Here is a 20,636-nt window from a genome sequence, read left to right as displayed (position 1 = left end):
TGTGTAAGCGCTGGCCGTAAAGCAGAGTGGTGATGTCACCGCTGTGCTATGCTTTACGGCCAGCCGGCGCTGACACAGTGCAGGGAATCAGAACGCCAGGGGACGCGACAGACACCGGAATGTAAGTATGTAGTGTTTGATTTTTTTTACATTTACACTGGTAACCAGGGTAAATATCGGGTTACTAAGCGCGGCCCTGCGCTTAGTAACCCGCTGTTTACCCTTGTTACCAGTGAAGACATTGCTGAATCGGCATCACACATGCAGATTCAGCGATGTCTGCGGGAGATCCAGCGACAAAATAAAGTTCTGGCCTTTCTGCTCCGACCAACGATGTCACAGCACTGCAGGATCCAGATCGCTGCTGCATTGCAAACACAACGATATCGCTATCCAGGACGCTGCAACATCACGGATCGCTAGCGATATTGTTAAGTTGTTCAGTGTGAAGGTACCTTTAGGTGGCCTCAGATGATCCTGTCTGATTACCGCAGCCAAACATTGAACACAGCAATAATGCTTGCATGAATGGCATGTGACCATTAAAGTCAGTGATTAGCATTAGTGGTTACATGACTGATTGATGGCAAGTCATCACTGCAGGAAAAGAGGTGATTTCTGTATAAGCATGGGATTAAATGGCAATTAATGGTGATTTCTTTATTTTTAAATATTATCTACTCCTGTTCAGCTTTTGTAAAATACTAGACAACTCCTGTAGCCATCCATTTTTTGTCTGAATTGATAATTCTCCAGTGCTATTTCTTTTGATTTCAACTCAGAGTGGCACTGTGAAACTCTAAAAAATCCTTACTGCAACCGTGCTTTTATTTAACTATTCCTATGGAGACTGAAGAAGAGCAAAGAAAAATAATAACCATTGTATAGTGACATTTTCGCATGATATTAAATTGTCATTCATCACAAACATAGGCTAGTATAAGCTTTGATAGATAATATTAGTAATTAGTTTACAGTCTGACCTTTGTAATATCATCATACAAACCACAGAAAGGATGAATGAAACATTGCTCTTACCTGACAGGCCATTTATAAAAAGCTTCTATTGCAATTTGAAAAAAACCTTTCTAGCACATTCAAATCATAATTCCAGAACTGTGCCATTTACTGATAAACATTACTATCTAGGATCTGTACATAGACGGTGGTGGAATGATTCCAAATGGAACAGGGCAGGGCAGGTTAGACAGATTGGAACCAAAAGTGATAAAAATATCTATTTCTCGTATGTTTTACTCTCTTATTATTAACTTATTAATGTTCGTTTTATTCTTGAGCATAAATTCTACCCTTCGGAACTGCTGTACAAAATTATGTAGTGAACCAGTGGTTCCTGACTACAAATGGTCTTCTTTGTAGTCAGATTCAGTAGAAGCAGCGCTTAGGTTCCCCACCCTAGCACACCTGTTATTCCTGAGATGAGATGTATTTTCCTTAAAACTGTAAACTTCATGCTGCATCTCTGGCCTTACTTGTCTCCGAATACAGACTTTGCACTTTGACACCGAGCAGCAGCAATGGAATTCTCTATTCCTTCCCGATATGTGGGATATATGCAATCTAACGCTCAAAAAAGGTGATCAGCTCCTTGTTGACTCTGGTAAGGTAGAGGGCCCACACTTTAGATGTAGTCCATGAAGTATAGTCCTACTCTTTTTGAAATCCTCCGTGCCATTTCCTCTTCTCTCTCTACACGTCTGCCCGTTTAGTATCTCTGCCTCTTACTGGGCATAGCCTGCGCTGTGAAATATCCTTTTCCACGATGGCACAGACGATTTCAGTGAACAACTGCGCATGAGCGGGAATACCCGCAGTCTTAACGTTTCAATACTTCCGGTTATGCGCATTTAGTTAATTAGAACTCAGAGATTCGGCGCTATGCTTTGAATATGAATAGGGTGAGTCATATTTGTTGTCAATAATATACAGCTGTCAGTGATCACTAATTATTATTTTGATATGTACGAGGGGCGATCCAAAAGTAATGATAATCAATACTAAACACAATGAATATAGTCAAAAAATAAATTTATTTTTCTACATAGTCTCCTAACAAGTCTATACATTTAGTCCATCTCTTTTCTAAACTTAGAATTCCCTTCGAAAAAAATTCTTGATCTTGACCCTCAAAAAAATCCCCAACAGCGGTTATCACGTCGCTATTGTCGTCAAATTTCTTGCCCCGGAGGTGTTCCTTGAGCCGAGGAAAGAGAAAGAAGTCACTGGGGGCTAGATCTGGTGAATAGGGGGGGTGTTCCACCAGTTCAAAGCCCGCTTCTTGAATGGTAGCCATGGCAACAGCAGCTTTGTGAGCCGGTGCGTTATCTTGGTGAAACAACACTCCAGCCCGCAGTTTGCTGCGCCTTTTCTCCTTGATAGCCTCCCGCAATCTTCTTATTTGTTCTGCGTAGTAGGAGCCCGTAATAGTGGCTCCCTTCTCCAAATAGTCCACCATAATAATTCCTTCAGCGTCCCAAAAAACGGACGCCATAACCTTCCCTGCTGAGCTTGACACTTTGAATTTCTTTGGCGTCGGTTCGTCGGCTCGTTTCCATGTCATCGATTGTTGTTTAGTTTCGGGATCAAAGTGGTGGATCCAGGTCTCGTCCATGGTCAAAAAACGTGACAAAAAATTTTCCTTGTCTGCTTGGAACTTTTCGAGATTTGCTATTGAAATGTCAACTCGTTTCTTCTTTTGTTCGTCGGTTAACATTTTTGGCACCCAACGCGCGGAGACCTTTCTCATATGCAATTCTTTTGCAAGGATTCTTTGAATACTGCCATATGAGATCCCTGTGACCTCAGCTACATGCCTGATAGTCACTCTTCGATCTGCCAATACAACTTCTTCAACTTTTTTCACGTTTTCTTCATTGAGGGACGAGGATGGGCGTCCTTCACGATGTTCATTTTCCGTCGATGTTTTTCCCAGCTTAAAATCCTTGGCCCAGCGTGCAACTGTGGAATATGGAGGAGAAGAGTCCCCCAATGTTTCCACCAAGTCGCTGTGTATGTCTTTGGTAGTCATTTTTTTCAAGCAGAAGTATTTGATGACAGCTCTGAGTTCGTTTTTTTCCATTTTGATGTTCACTCCTCGGCACTTCATATTCAAATGAATGTAGCTCCCGGGAATCGTGGTCTATTTAAGTAATTTTTTTTTCCTGGACTAGTGGGTACCTAAGAGAGAAGAAAACATTTTATTTTAATTTCTGTGTGCAATAGAAATAACCGATTATCATTACTTTTGGATCGCCCCTCGTAAACTGTACATTATGTCTTTGTTTAAATATGCACTTTAGCACATCACATTGTTTATGCACTTTATTATTATGCCTTTGAATTGTTTAAAATAATATGGTATATCTTATATATTCAAAAATTGCTGCTAAATACCTGGATAATTTGGTTGCCTTAAATATCATGCATTTGCACCTTTATATTGCTTGAAAAAGGTTCACAATTTTTTGGATCGAAACGTCGCCAGATGGTCAATTAAATTGCACGTGATTTGATTCTATTATTGTGTGCTGCTTCCATTTTTGTGGATCTATCTATTTATTATATTAGTTCATCTTTAACATAAAAATTAGTAATTTCTTGAATGCATTAAATTCCAGTACATGTCACAAGGATTGCACACAGATGATTCACACATACACATGGACCTTCCTTGCCTGATAACATTAGCTCTCGGCTGTCTGCTTTACCTTTGCTGGTTACAAAGATTATTTTTCGTTTATTTATTTATTAGGTTATACAAAGCTGTACAATAAACTCCACATGCAAGGCACTAAAGGGTGCAATTTTATAATGAGTCGTGGGTTGTGATATATATTTGATAAATATCTATCGATCGATCTATCGATCAATCTATCCGTGGACTTTTATTAGACCTTGCTGCCAATAAAAGACAGACATGTGTACATGTTGGTCCCACGGACACTCAGTCCATCTGAAAACTCGGACATGCGAGCAGCCCTCAGGTTATAAGGTGCACATGTGGATACATGCCTCCTGTACCTGTGAAAATGGAGGAGACACGTACATGTGAAGGGGGCCTACTATTGACTGTGTCATGTAAGGCGTAAAACAGTCAGGACCATTGCTAGCACTGACCTTGAAATTTGCAGCTGCAGCATCATGCCAGCTGTATGTTACAATGAACAAGTGCTCCATTATTAAGCCGTAATTGTACGGCGGTTCATGGAGACACCCACCCGAACATGAAGGTATAGTTTTTCATGGGACAAGAAGGAATTAAACAATGTAATTCTGTGCATTATGTCTAATAGGTCCAAGAGCTTTCTGCTAACATTATTATTAGGCCATCTTCACCATAGTGTGGATGTTTTGCATTATTATCACACACTCAAGTACAATTTCCCCCACTGAATGTTAAGCAGTATGTCAGCTATAAACCTCCCTCCCAACTAAAACTGTATTTTCAAATTAGACATTTATGACAAATAGCTGGGACATTGCAGGAATAAACCCCTCTTTGTCTATATGCCATGGTTGGATTGAAATACTGCATACATATTGTACCTCAGATAACAAGAGAAAAAAACGATAACACTTTTTTTTTATAGTATTTTTATTCTTTGTAGACAGTTATATTAATTTGCAGAGAAATCCCACATCTGTTTCTGGCTGAAGCTTTCCATATTAGCAGGGGTTACTTTTACCTGTCAGCATACAGGACAAAAGCACAGCTGGCAAAATACTTTGTACTTAGAAAATGGTATTTGATTATTGTCTTCAGATTCCCATTTTCATAGGAAGTGATTGTAGATAAGTAGCCACGAAAACGGTAGTTCTTCCTCAGCCAGGAAAGGTAAATCAAGTTTTCTTAACAAAGGTCAGTCCCGTAACAGCTTTCTGTACTCTAGCTGCCTTTAATGGTTTCACACTTACCGATTTTATTCTTTGTGTTTTCAGCACTTCTGTTGAAAAAAAAATACATTATTAAAAATAAAACGTAATTTAGCACAAAAGCATTATTAAATTGATCTCGAATAACACGAGCAATTTCATTCAGAGTAGGTTTGACAAAAGGGACAAACATGGCATCAGCATTATAAATGGCTTATAAGTGTCCTGAAGAACTTCTTTCCTTTGAGTTTATCTTCTGTTTTATTCCATTTTAAAACTTTAAGGTTGCTAAATTCACATAGACGCGCAGCTGCAATCCTCTACTAATACTTCTACTACGGGAGACACATACACACATAAAACACACAAAAATGCAAATATGATGTACAGTTTTGCTCAAAAATAATAATTCAGCTGCAAAGCAAAATACAAGGCCTGTTCACGTACTGCATTTTTTGCAGCTTTTTGTTTTTCCTCCCATTTGTCAAGGGTAAAAAATGCTGCACTTTTTGTGAAAGCTAATGAGATGTCTGGATTCTGATGCACATGTTGCTTATTCTTTTCTTTCAGATTTAAACCAAAGAGTATATTTTATTTAATTTTTTTCAAAATCTGCAGCATGTCAATTCTTCCAGTGTTAGTCCAACAAGTAAAATGCAAATAAAACACAAATATTTGATGCGGAAGTTTACCTGTCAACACAGGAAAATCTGCTGCAAATATTCAATGTCCCAATACCCATATACATACGTCAAATGTCTTGGCAGTTAAAAAAAAGTCCTCCTCCTCCCCTAAAAGTTGTTATCCTCTTAATAAATTACAATCATCATATTATACAGCACTGTGTACTTACAATTGCTCCTTTTGCCATTGTACCCCGATAATTCTTATCTTTCCTCTGCTCTATGTAGAAATAGAACATCTTGTGTCTACATTTATCACTCCTTTCTTCATCTCCTGACCCAGCTGCTCTTATCCTCCCTGTCAGGGACTTTTGCAGTGACTCATGAGTCATGCTGGGACAACTGACCTCCTGTTTCTACATAGAGCTTAGAAGGATTCAGCTCGTCAGTTTTTAACCCCTTTCTGCCAGCTGACGGAATAGTACGTCAGCTGGCAGATCCCCTGCTTTGAGGTGGGCTCCGGCGGTGAGCCCACCTCAAAGCCGCGACATGTCAGCTGTTTTGTACAGCTGACATGTGCGCGCAATGAGCTAGTTAACTAGTTAAATGCCGCCGTCAAGCGCTGACAGCGGCATTTAACTAGCGCTCCCGGCAGCGTGGCCGGATGTCCTCGGACTGCTGACCCCCGTCACATGATCGGGGGTCAGCAGTGCATTGCCATAACAACCAGAGGTCTCCTTGAGACCTATATGGTTGTTGATGGCCGATTGCTTTGAGCGCCACACTGTGGTCAGCGTTCAAAGCAATCCTGCATTTCTGCTACATAGAGGTGATCTGTACTTCACCTCTAGGACTAGTTGAGGACTAGTTGAGCTTCCACTGCTATTTGGGAAAAGAAAGAAAATCAACAAAATGAAAATGACCTCTGATTACATAATAATTCATTAAAGGTTCATTGTATTTTCATTATTTAAGATAATTATTTTAGAAATGTTCAGAATAATTGGTTTAATCTTAGTTTGCCATATTATTAAAATATATTTATATGAACTGTGACCTTCATTAGTTTAATCATTTTTAGATAATAAAAGGGGTGATTATACCACAGAATAATTTAACTAGCGCTCCCGGCAGCGTGGCCGGATGTCCTCGGACTGCTGACCCCCGTCACATGATCGGGGGTCAGCAGTGCATTGCCATAACAACCAGAGGTCTCCTTGAGACCTCTATGGTTGTTGATGGCCGATTGCTTTGAGCGCCACACTGTGGTCAGCGTTCAAAGCAATCCTGCATTTCTGCTACATAGAGGTGATCTGTACTTCACCTCTAGGACTAGTTGAGGACTAGTTGAGCTTCCACTGCTATTTGGGAAAAGAAAGAAAATCAACAAAATGAAAATGACCTCTGATTACATAATAATTCATTAAAGGTTCATTGTATTTTCATTATTTAAGATAATTATTTTAGAAATGTTCAGAATAATTGGTTTAATCTTAGCTTGCCATATTATTAAAATATATTTATATGAACTGTGACCTTCATTAGTTTAATCATTTTTAGATAATAAAGGGGGTGATTATACCACAGAATAATATAACTATCTAAAAGAAGAATGGTACTGTCATAACAGATATGAAATAAATTCAGAATATCATGTTCTAGTTCTATCAGAAATTTGAGTGGTAACAATCAAAATCTATGCTAATTGAAGTAAAGATCCTCTTAAGAGAGTGATTGAATTGTGTGTGTAATAGTCTTTTGCCCATAAATGATGTTTCTTCGACAAAATGTTCCATTGTTGAACAAGTGTAATGGCCAATGTGGCCTAAAATGCATATAGCTGCATTTGCGTAATGATCCTTCACCAGACAATTATTCATTTGAAAGGAATCTATCAGCAGGTTTTTGCTACTTAATTTGAAAGCCCCTTAATGTAGTAGCAGAGATCCTGATTCCTGATTACTTGGCTGTGTTTTTCTGTCTAAATACATTCAGTGTTTTATCAGCAGAAGATTATCACTATAGGACTAGGTGTCTCATGCATCCTAGTCCAACCACGCCCCAGCATTGATTAGCAACTCTCTGTCACTATTCAAAGTACACAGAAAGCCATGGAGCTGGTGGATTCATACATCGTCCAACAACTGAGCTCTGCTAGATCTGCAGCAAAGAAAACTGTGACTCTATTATAACCATTACACCCAGTCAATTAAGTGATGCATCTCTGGAATCAGTGCTGTCAGATTACATAGCAAAAGCCTTCTGACAAATTCCCTTTAATGATTGTCCAATGCTTAATCTAGAGTGTATGACCTCCTTAACAAACCTAACTGGTGTGACCACAGATACATATAGCACCGAGAACAGGACGCTCATGACAGGCTGCACCCATGAAGCAAGGAGCAAGTATAACATTTGTCTTCCAGTTCTCAGTAAGGTTGTTTGGATAAGGAATGAAATGCTGACAGGTAGAAAAGAATAGTAATGTTGTGCATAGAGTTAGGGTACCGTCTCACAGTGGCACTTTTGTCGCTACGACGGTACGATCCGTGACGTTCCAGCGATATCCACACGATATCACTGTGTCTGACACGCAGCATCAATCAGGGACCCTGCTGAGAATCGTACGTCGTAGCAGATCTTTGGAACTTTCTTTCATCGCTGGATCTCCCGCTGTCATCGCTGGATCGGTGTGTGTGACACCGATCCAGCGATGCATTCGCTTGTAACCACGGTAAACATCGGGTTACTAAGCACAGGACCGCGCTTAGTAACCCGATGTTTATCCTGGTTACCATCGTAAATGTAAAAAAAAAAAAAAAGCAGTACATACTTACATTCCGGCGTCCGTCAGGTCCCTTGCTGTCTGCTTCCCGCACTCACTGACTGCCGGCCGTAAAGTGAAAGCAGAGCACAGCGGTGACTTCACCGCTGTGCTGTGCTTTCACTTTATGGCCGGCAGTCAGTGAGTGCGGGAAGCAGACGGCAAGGGACAGACACCGGAATGTAAGTATGTAGTGTTTGGTTTTTTTTACGCTGGTAACCAGGGTAAACATCGGGTTACTAAGTGCGGCCCTGCGCTTAGTAACCCGATGTTTACCCTGGTTACCCGGGGACCTCGGCATCGTTGGTCGCTGGAGAGCTGTCTGTGTGACAGCTCTCCAGCGACCCCACAACGACTTGCCAACGATCACGGCCAGGTCGTATCGCTGGTCGTGATCGTTGGTAAATCGTATAGTGTAACGGTACCCTAAGAGATTGAGTAAGGTTAGTGACGGGGTAGCATTTGGTGGAAATAGGTTTACAGATAACAGGGGTAAAGATACACCTTCAATAGCTGCTGGCCAAACACTCATTCTCCGGAGTATCACATATCTTGAGTATAGATTTAGCATTTATATATAATAAATCGTAATGTAACGCAATCTTTCTTGCTTTCTTCATCAGAAACATACCTCTTGCAATATGCATATCAATGGTGATTGTAACAGTTGGATACGTCTTAACCAATGTGGCCTACTACACCGCCATTACAGCGGAAGAGCTGGTCCTTTCCAGTGCAGTTGCAGTGGTAAGATACTTTTTGGTGTGCTCTAGGGACTTTAAGTCTTAACAGTCCAGATTTTTACAATAAAGGGCAGGACTGTCAGAACTTTTTACTATGAACACTTACAGGGTTAGTAGTCAATCTCTGTAAAGTGTATCGGTAATCTTACTTATTGACTGGTTTGGAATTTAAATATAAACTTTAGATTATAGATAAACAGTTCAATAGCTTTCTTGCACTTGCCGACCATTTTATGATACTCTAGGGTCCCACTCATTTTATTGCATAAATAAGGGAATTTTGTCAAATGGCAGCTCTTGAATGTGATCTGTCAAGAAACCTATTTTGTTTACATATAGACTTTTAGGTTTTATTGAAACTTTTGTTTTTTTTAGCCAAAACCAGAAGTGGGTCTCCAATATACTTCTCTATTTTCTTGTATCCACTTCTGTGTTTCAGAATGATCAATGAGATGATCTGTAAACAGGCCGTCTGATACTTTTACATTTATGGCCTATCCTTAGGATAAATATATGAAAAACGTGGCACTCGAAGATATTACATGAAGCAACAAAATATTTATTCATGAAATCCAGAAAAGAAATCCTGAATATTATTTAGCTTTTTGGCCCTGAATCCAGAATTTCATCTGAATGGCGTGGATTGCCGGGGTAGTTGGATTTGTGAGAAATGTAGTTGCTGCCACCAATGTCTCGTGTTGAATGGCGCTGTCACATAGGCATTCAACAGGCGACGTTGGTCACACCAAACACAGATGAAGCGTTAAATAATATTCAACATTTTTTTTCTGGATTGCATCAATAAATATTTTCTTCACATTATCTCTTCAAGCGTCGAGTTTTTCATATATTTATCTATATGGATTAGAGCTCTACTAGAGCAAAAATTCATCAACATGGAGATATGTATGTTACCACTTACTATCTTTAGATTGATGGGGCTGCCACATCTGGCAACCACAACAATCAGCTGTTCTCGCTGTCAGTGGTGGCCTGTCTTAGCTTCTTACTCCCATTTCCCATGCCCATTCCCGTATTAATAACAAAACGCTCCTTGACTCGACATAAGAGAGGGAAGCAGAGAGGCTCTGCGCTAGTTAAAAGATCTTCATTTTCAGCAGCATATTGTCTGCGCTGCCGAGAACAATTCTATACCGGGCACACAGAATGATCTATTACTGATTGTTCTGCACAATGTAAATGTGGGCTTCCTATCGAAATTAGCTATTCAATGACCACGGAACAGCGAACAGTGGCTGATCGATGGTCGATTAGTGCCGCAAGTCAGGTAGTGTAAACACACTTTTACAGGACCTTTTCCTCATACCATACACCATGCCAATAAAATGTGAATATCACTATAGTAATGCATTTAGAGATTTTTTGGGGGATAAAGGGAAATGATTTTAAAATGCCGCTAAGTATCACTTATCAGATCCTGACCTTTAAATTTTAAATAGAAACTCAGGATTATTTATCAAGAAACAAAACCTCTGCTATACATAGAAATAGTTTAAATAAATTACACAGTGATTATATTTCAGAGGCAGGTCCATTAACCTCCTTCACACAACTACACACATTGTATGGGAAAGGGCAGATTACAAAGGCTCCGACAAATCTACAATGTTATAATAGATACAAATAATTGAATTTGAATGTTTATTTTGCTTTACAAAACATTTCTGGATACCTTTGGAATCATATGAAAAATATAAAATGTCTCATCTATCTTAATTTTGGTCAACACTGCAATTACTGTAAAGCTGACATCTACTTAATAAATGAATCCCAAATACTTCAGCTCTACGACATGTGGTGCCAATAAGGATATTTGGACAAATATGTAAGTAGACTGATCAAAATAGTCCTAACTGAGAAGCAGAGACATATTGATCTTTCTGTTGGACTCAAGGAGCTACTAGTTATATAAGAATTAGACCCACAATTGGCACAAATCTAAACCATACAACTATTTTGTCAAGTGTCCTCTACTAGAATTAATTTAAAAAAATTCAAGTTTCTTCAATTCTTTACAGACATATGCAGAACGTCTCCTGGGAAACATTTCTCTGGCAGTTCCCATTTTTGTTGCTTTATCTTGCTTTGGTTCAATGAATGGGGGAGTTTTTGCCGTTTCCAGGTAAGAAATATTAGAAATGCTAAGTACTATTATTCCCCTGACACAATGTTAATTTTCACCAAGCTAAATGTTATGATTTTGTGCACGCCATATACTAGACTCATTACTTGTTTTAGCGCTTCACTAGACATTTTTGAAAAGTGTTAGCAAAATGAGAACCAGGTTTAGTGAGCGTTGTGACTTAAAATGCTCCAAATCGCACCAATGTTTGCCCAAAATATTGAGCTAAATTAAATTGATTGACTAATCTTCATTGTTCAGGAGAACCGAACTCCTCTACATCTCAGCGTCCTGCTTTTCTCATGATGATTCACAGTACAGACCAGCAACATGGATGTGCCACTGGTCTGAACCGTGCAAACTCCCATGTGGCAAAGAGAGGCAGCTTTGCCTCTCCAGCATCAGAGGAGCACAGTGACACTGGAAATAGCAAGATCTAGTGATTTGGCCAACTTCAGAGCCAGGCTTGCGAGCTGTGTACCGAACGGCTTGCAGGAGTGCAGGAGTGTGCTTCTTGTCTATGAAATTGCCCAGCTCTTAAAGACTAAAAAGGTGACTGGTAACCTGTATGATTAAGAATCCCTTAGGCTACTTTCACACTGGCGGTTTTTTTAATAAGTCGCAATGCGTCGTTTAGGGGAAAAACGCATCCTGCAAAGTTGTTTGCAGGATGCGTTTTTGCCCCATAGTTACATTACCGACGTATTGCGAAGTATTGACACACGTCGCAACCGTCTTGCGACAGTTGCGCCGTGTTGTGGCAGACCACCAGGAGCAAAAAACGTTAAATGTAACGTTTTTTGCAGTCGACGGACCACTTTTTCCGACCGCACATGCGCGGCCAGAACTCCGCCCCCACCTCCCCGCACCTCACAATGGGGCAGCGGATGCGCCGGAGAAATGCATCCGCTGCACCCATTGTGCGGCACAACAAACGCTAGCGTCGGAATCTCGGCCCGACGCAATGCGACGGGCCGAATCCGACGCTATTGTGAAAGTAGCCTTAATTCTTGAGAAACGAAGACTTTTATAATTTGAAGTAAATTTTAAATTTACTTGTTTTTGCAATTTTAGCTATTTAAGAACCTTAGACAACCACTTTAACACCTTCACCCCTGAGCCTATTACCACTTTCCTTACCAGGCCAAATTTTACAATCCGGACTAGTGTCACTTTATGTAGTAATAACTCTGGAAAGATTCAACGTATCCCAGAGATTCTGAGATTCTGCTTTCGTGACGCATTGTACTTCATATTAGTGATACACTTAGTCTGATATTTTTTGCTTTTATTTGGGAAAATATCAAAATTTTGGAGGACATTTAAAATATTTGGAAATGTTCAAACTTTTATTGTTTATGCCTTTAAACCATATAGTAATATCACTCAAACTAGTAAATAAATAACATTTACCACTTGTCTACTTTACTTTACTAGGAAGTTAGAAGGGTTAAAAGTTGATCAGCAATTTCTCAATTTTTTTGAAAACAAATTTGCAAAACCATTTTTTGGAAGGCTCACATCACATTTGAAGTGACTTTAAAGGGGCTTATAAGACAAGAAATACTCAAAAGTAACAGAATTTTAAAAACTCCAACCATCCTGGTGCTGAAAATCACATTTAAGAAGTGTATAACCCTTCAGATGCTTCACAAGAATTAAAGAAATGTGGAAGGAAAGAATTAAAAAAAAAATTTTTCCCACAAAATGTTGAGTTAACCCCAAATTTTGCATTTTCTCGAGGGTAACAGGAGAAAATCAACATTTAATTTGTTGAGAAGCTTCTCCTGAGTACGCGATCATCCCATATGTAGTGGAAAACTACTGTTTGTGGGAACGGCAGGGTTTGGATGGGAAGAGTACTATTTGGCTTTTGAATTGTAAAAATTGGCTGGAATCCATAGCTGACACCATGTCATGTTTGAACAGCCCCAAATGTAACCTAAACAGTAGAAACCCCACAAGTGACCCCATTTGCAAGCTACTACACTTTAGAAATTTATGTAGAGGTGTGGTGAGCACCTTTAACTTACAGGTGCTTCACAGACTTTAATAATGAGTTGTGAAAATGAAAAAAATACATTTTTCCTGCCCCCCAATTTTTTTTTCCAAAAATTTTTCATTTTCACTGGGATAGCAGGATAAAAGGGTCCACATCATTTGTTGAGCAGTTTCTTCTGTGTACATCAATACCCTATATGTGGTGGATAACTACTGTTTGGGCACACTGCAGGGCTCGGAAGGGAAGAAGATAGTGAATAGATAGTGAATGCCATGCTATTGCAGAACCTCTGATGGGCCTAAACATTGCAAACCCCACACAAGTAATCCCATTTATGAAACTACACCACTCAAGGAAATTATCTAGAGTTGTGTTGAGCACGTTGAACCCCCAGGTGCTTTTCAGAATTTTATAACGTTGAGCCATTAAAATGAAAACAAATAAACTTTTTACTCAAAAATGTTGGCTTTGCCCAATTTTTTTCATTTTCACAAGGGTAACAAGAGTAAATGGACCTTACAATTTGTTTTGCTATTTCTCATAAGTACACTAATACCCCATATGTGGTGTAGAGCTGCAGTTTGGGCACGCATTGGTAGAACTCTAGGGTGCCATAACAGCAGAACCTTTCAATAAGTGACCCCTTTTTTTAAACTACACCTCACAATGAATTAATCTAGAGGCACAGTGAGCATATTGACCACACATGTGCCTCACAGAATTGTATACCTTTGGGTGGTCAGGAGAAATTAATTACAATTTTACCAGTAAAATGTTCTAGCACAAAGTTTTTAAATTTGTTAAGGGCTAATAGGAAAACATGGATCTCACAATTTGCTGTGAAATTTCTCCTGAGATAGAAAATACCCTATATATAATTGTGAAATACTTTTCAGACACAGTGGAATGCTCAGAAGTGAAAGAGCGACATATTATAGTGCAAATTTTGTTTATAAGGTTTGCGGGTGCCTAACCAACTGAAGATTCCCTAAGGTGCCAGAATAGCAGAACTCACCATAAGTGAACCCATTTTAAAAACTACAACTCTTATTGAATTCATCTAAGGGTATAGAGATCATATTGACTCATCAATTGTGTCACAGAATTTCATATCATTGGGCAGTGAAGAAAAAATAATTACATTTTTACTACAATAATTTTGTTTAGCCCCAAAATATACATTTTTCACATGGAAAAATGGGTAAAAAAAGCACAAAAAATTATCACATGATGTTTGCTGAATGTGGCAATTCCCCATACGTGGCTGCACAATACTGCTTAGCCATATAGTGAGACTCGTGAGAGATGGAGTACTAATTGATTCTTGGAGAACAAATTATCTTAGAATAGTTTGCAGACCTCAAATGCTGAGCCCTTAAGTGCCAGAAGAGCAGAATGCACTCTCATGTTATGCCATTTTAGAAAGTATACCCCTCTAGGAATTTATCTACAGGTTTAGTGACAATATTAAGTCTATGCGTGTTTTCCAGAAACAAGCAGCAATGGATGGTGCAAAGTGCAAATCCGTCAGTATATTGGGCAGTATATTGTAGTGCCCAATACATTGTAGTGACCAGCACAGTATGCCCAGCTCATGCTTCTGGAGACACACACCTGTAAATTAATTGGGCTCTCATCACTACAGAAATGCCAAGCATGTGGATGCTAAACTTGGTTTAGGCACACTGCGGGGCTCAGAAGGGGCATTTGACTTCAGAAATACAGAATTTGCTGGATTTCTTTTGGGGGGCGAGGAGCTATAGCATTTTTCCAGACTTTATGTTCTACCAGTAACTTGGAAGCTCCCTTTATTTCCGATAACAGATGATGGACCTAAGTGGGGACTTTTTTTGACGATTGAGTTGAAGCTTTTATTGGGAACATTTTGCATACAGTAACGTTCGGGATAACATGTATCCGTCGCTCTACAGTGAGCTCTTCCATCGGGGTTTCCATCTTAATCTCCAAATTACATCATAAAAATGAAACTCCTAAAGGCCCCATTCACTATAATGAGGCAGCAGAGTTACTCTGGACTCCGTCTGGCCTCTGTTTAGTGGTGAAACTGTGGCTGACAGTGCTTTTATGCATGCTCAAAAAGATGGACACTGCCAAATCATTGGCCAGTCTGCGTCCACGGTGCCTGCATGTGCCTCATTATAGGAATTCTTCCTCCAGAGGTTTTGTCTGAGTTATGTACAGTATTTCAGAGTCTTACAATGGAACCCGAACGTAACCGCTCAGCATAGAGAGCAGGATATCTTTGGGAGGCAAACTGAAAAAATCAACAGCAGGCCAATAATTGTTTTTATTTATTTTTTATGCCATTCCCAGTGTAGTATAAGTGTCTATCAGGTACACTGAGTAGCTGAGCCAAGAGTGAATAATCTTAAACCCATGAACTGTCTCACTCTTTAGAAGGAATTCACCATAAAATGTCCATTTTCTTATTAGCATTTTATATCCATTCTGTCATGGATTTTCAAAGGAAGTGCATCAGTCTCATCAGGTCTAAGAGATCTATTTCATGGTGTATGCAGTTTGTATTGTGAAATTGGATAAGATCTCAGGATAAGAAGAAACAAAATGCTAATTAGCAGTTGTTTCACATACACAATCATTTAGCCCTGTATTATCTATAAATTAAATATTGGTAAAATAATTAAATTATTTAAATTTACACGTAAAAAAAACCCCAAAATGGCTCAACTACTGTATTGTTATTTGTAACACTTGTATCTATTTAATCAGGATGTTCTACGTTGCCTCTCGAGAAGGTCACCTTCCAGAGATCCTTTCTATGATTCATGTACACAAGCATACTCCTTTGCCAGCAGTCATTGTTTTGGTAAGCTATGAACATCTTTGATGGCTTTTACTTACATCATTTTTAACAATGATTATTTATTGTTGCTTTTTGCTGGTATTTCATACATTTTATATCCTCTAAAATGCATGTCTTTCAGGGCTACATTGTTTATTGCGAATGTTTTATAACTACCACCAGTATAGACCAGCCTGTTCTGTTCAATCGCTAGATTTAGAGAAAGTACATTTTCTGAATGTACATATATAGCGTAAGGATGTTTTTATAGTGGATTCTCGGCACATTGTCTGTGCTGTTTACTTGATGTTAAAAGCATATTTTTTAAAAAAAACATAGTGATCAACTGAACAATATGACAAATGTCATATATCCAAGTGTTTAGTGAAAAAGCTTTTATTAACTACTTGCAGACCACTCATAGACATTAAAAGACCAGGCAGTCCCTGTGTTACCTTGTAATAGAGCAGCTGCAGAAACAGGACACTGGTGGTCAAACACAGCTGAGCTCCCCAAAGAGAATGCAGGGATGGCTTTTTTTAGCGTCTCTGCCTTTCCAATTGCTGTGTACACAGTGCTAAGCAAGCGCTGTGTGCAAAGCATATATGAAGTGCTTCATCCTCCTGACCCCAGAATCATATCGGCAGGATGTAGGGAGTAAGCAGGAGCTGCTGAATCCTTGGAGAATCAGACTGCTCTGCAATGCAGCATGAACGCTGCATTACCTCTGTAACTGAGGCTTATATATTAGCTCCAAGTACAGGGGAAAAAATGAAAAAAGGATTTAAATAATGAAATGCCCCCAAAGGTCTTTCAGGGGAACCACAATATGTGAAATAAATAAAAATAAATAACAATAATTAAACAGCAGGTAAAAATAATAAGTCATTGGCATTGCCAATCTAAATCATTGTATAAGCCCCGCATACATAAAAAAATGTAAATATAAAAATAATTTTTATAGAAAGGGGTATTTTAGTCATAAAAAATGAAAAACTGACTCATATTTCATTTGTTTTCCAAGCAAAAAAAGAGTAAGAAACAAGGATAAAAAAATATTTCCATGTATAATAAAATAAAATACCGTAAATGCAAACATTGTTTAAATATCACAATGAATTTTTTTTACAGTTCTTTAAACTGTATATATGAAAATACGTGAAATTGTGGTTGGTCAAGAAAGGTGATCAATAGCCTCGTCCTAAACTGGTTAAACTAGTTTTCTCAGGATTGAGAGTTAATTACTGTTCCCTAGGGGTCTAATAGATAAATGGAGCCGAGGTTAAGAATGTGCACTTCCACTCCATTTATAGGTGGGTAAATACCTGTGATATGACATCTGTGATACTACGTCTCTGTTATACACCTATCATTTAGGACTAATACCCTGTTACAACACACTATGGTTAGCACTGCAGCCTTGCAGCACTAGGGTCCTGGGTTCAAATCCCACAAAGGAAAACATCGGAAATGAGTTTGCATGTTTGCGTCGGTTTCCTCCCACACTCCAAAGACATACTGATAGCGAATTTAGATTGTGAGCCCCATAGGGAACAGTGATGATGTTTTCTGTAAAGCTCTGTGGAATTAATAGTGCTATATAAGTGAGTTAAATAACTAAATACCATTAAATCCTTTCACAGGATTCAACATACACTACCGTTCAAAAGTTTAGAGTCACCCAGACAATTTTGTGTTTACATGAAAACTCATACATTTATTAATCAAATGAGTTGCCAAATGAATTGAAAATCTAGTCCAGACATTGACAAGGTTCGAAAAAAAGACTTTTATTTGAAATAATAATTTTCTCCTTCAAACTTTGCTTTTGTCAAAGAATGCTCCCTTTGCAGCAATTACAGCATTACTGACCTTTGTCATTCTAGCAGTTAATTTGCTAAGATAATCTGGAGAAATTTCACCCCATGCTTCCAGAAGCCCCTCCCATAAGTTGGTTTGGCTTGAGGGGCACTTTTTGGGTACCATACAGTGAAGCTGCTCCCACAACAGCTCAATGGGGTTGAGATCTGGTGACTGTGCTGGCCACTCCATTACAGATAGAACGCCAGCTGCCTGCTTCTTCCCTAAATAGTTCTTGCATAATTTGGAGGTGTGCTTTGGGTCAATGTCCTGTTGTAGGATGAAATTGGCTCCAATCAAGCACTGTCCACAGGGTATGGCATGGCATTGCAAAATGGAGTGATAGCCTTCCTTATTCAGAATCCCTTTTATCTTGTACAAATCTCCCACTTTACCAGCACCAAAGCAACCCCAGACCATCACATTACCTCCACCATGGTTGACAGATGGCGTCAGACACTCTTCCAGCATCTGTTCAGTTGTTCTGTGTTGTTCTGTGTCTCACAAATGTTCTTCTGTGTGATCCAAACATCTCAAACTTGGATTCCTCTATCCATAACACTTTTTCCTATTTTCATCTGTCTAATGTCTGTGTTCTTTTGCCCATATTAATCTTTTCCTTTTATTAGCCAGTCTCATATATGGCTTTTTATTTGCCACTCTGCCCTGAAGGCCCGCATCGCAGAGTCGCCTTTTCACTGTAGGTGTTGACACTGGCATTTTGCGTGTATTAATGAAGCTTCCAGTTGAGGACCTGTGAGGCATTGATTTCTCAAACTACAGACTCTAATGTACTTGTCTTGTTGCTCAGTTGTGCAGCGGGTCCTCCCACTTCTCTTTGTACTCTGGTTAGTTTGTGCTTTCCTCTGAAGGTAGTAGTACACACCGTTGCAGGAAATCTTCAGTATCTTGGCAATTTCTCACATGGAATTTTGAGTTTAATTGAACCAACAAATGTAATGCTCCAGATTCTCAAATAGCTCAAAGGAAGGTCAGGTTTATAGGTTCTCTAATCAGCCAAACTGTTTTTAGCTGTGTTAACATACTTGCACAAGGGTTTTCAAGAGTATTCTAACCATCCATTAGCCTTCTTACACAGTTAGCAAACACAAAGTACCATAAGAACACTGGAGTGATGGTTGCTGGAAATGGGCCTCTATACATCTATGAAGATATTGCATTCCAACCAGACGTTTGCAGCTAGAATAGTCATTTACCACTTAACAATGCATAGAGTGCATTTCTGAATCATTTAATGTTAGCTTCATTGGAAAAAACTGTTAATTTCTTTCAAAAATAAGGACATTTCTAAGTGACCTGAAACTTTTGAGCGGTACTGTAAATCATGACCACTGTATGTCAAAATGTAGACACATATAACATAGCTGTCTCCAGAGAGTGTCTAAGGAATCATGTTTTTTTCTCAAAACTGGTCACCTCTCACCACTCATCTTGGGATACATCTAGCTAAGAGGCACAGTACGGATACATCTTCAATAACATTTACAACACACACCTTTAATGTGAAATGTGATATTATGCTATCCTTTGACATGTATGACATGATACCAATGATATGCTCCTTTAATATGACACTGATTAGTTGTACTTATGATATACTAGAAGTAGGCCTGGTGCTATAGCATTGGGGGTGCAGTGAAATTAACATCTGTGTGTGCTTAGTGGTGCTGACAGGAGCAGTGGACATGTCTCAAACCATATGCGCTTTCCAACATATCTATTCTACATCATCCCTCTGCATTTTGGTATTGCATGTGTTGGGTCATTTGACCTCTTTCACACCTTTGTGCACTGTTTCTTCCTTGTTGTGTGCTGTATATTGGTATCTGGTGTAGTGTTTCTTGAGCGGTGTTTGCTATATGGTGTCTCCCCTGTGTGCTGTGTGTTTATTTACCCTGAGGTAATCAAAAATCATAAGTAAGCATGCGCAGGTACACCGTGCAGTTATGGCTGTTACTGGGAATAGCGGTGACGTATATCTGTCACTCGCGCAGGCACAGTTCGTGGCCGCAAGGCTGTTACTGCGGCTGCACATGTAAAACATAGACGTCACCGCTATTCCCCAAGCAGGCGCATTAACAGCCGTGTCGCTACCGCGCATGCGTGGGTAAAGTGGGTAGAGCGTGCAGTTGTGGCTGTTACTGCGCATGTGCGGGAATAGCGGTGACATGAATGTCACTTGCGCAGGTGCAGTTCGTGGCCTTGTGGCCACGAACTGCGCCTGCACAAGTGACACTGCCACCTTGCCTTATGGGATTCAGAGAAAGCGACCGGAAGTCCCAACTGGCGATTATATATATATATATACAGTGCCTACAAGTAGTATTCAACCCCCTGCAGATTTAGCAGGTTTACACATTTGGAATTAACTTGGCATTGTGACATTTGGACTGTAGATCAGCCTGGAAGTGTGAAATGCACTGCAGCAAAAAAGAATGTTATTTCTTTGTTTATTTTTTTTTTTAAATTGTGAAAAGTCTTTTCAGAGGGTCATTTATTATTCAACCCCTCAACCCACCAGAATTCTGTTTGGTTCCCCTAAAGTATTAAGAAGTAGTTCAGGCACAAAGAACAATGAGCTTCACATGTATGGATTAATTATCTCTTTTTCCAGCCTTTTCTGACTATTTAAGACCCTCCCCAAACTTGTGAACAGCACTCATACATGGTCAACATGGGAAAGACAAAGGAGCATTCCAAGGC

General features: G+C 39.3%; 1 protein-coding gene across 1 annotated transcript in view; it reads left to right on the top strand.

The window, feature by feature from the left end:
• The window catches only part of SLC7A11 (solute carrier family 7 member 11), a 478,205-nt gene that overhangs the window by 332,628 nt on the left and 124,941 nt on the right, over positions 1-20,636 (top strand). The window contains exons 7-9 of the mRNA XM_069743955.1: positions 8,964-9,087; positions 11,123-11,226; positions 15,980-16,076. Coding sequence (XP_069600056.1) covers positions 8,964-9,087; positions 11,123-11,226; positions 15,980-16,076 — 325 coding nt within the window. The remainder of the gene's footprint in view (positions 1-8,963; positions 9,088-11,122; positions 11,227-15,979; positions 16,077-20,636) is intronic.

This window comes from Ranitomeya imitator, chromosome 1 (genome assembly GCF_032444005.1).
Source record: "Ranitomeya imitator isolate aRanImi1 chromosome 1, aRanImi1.pri, whole genome shotgun sequence".
In the NCBI taxonomy this organism is placed as follows: Eukaryota; Metazoa; Chordata; class Amphibia; order Anura; family Dendrobatidae; genus Ranitomeya; species Ranitomeya imitator.
This window is presented reverse-complemented; position numbering and strand designations above follow the sequence as displayed.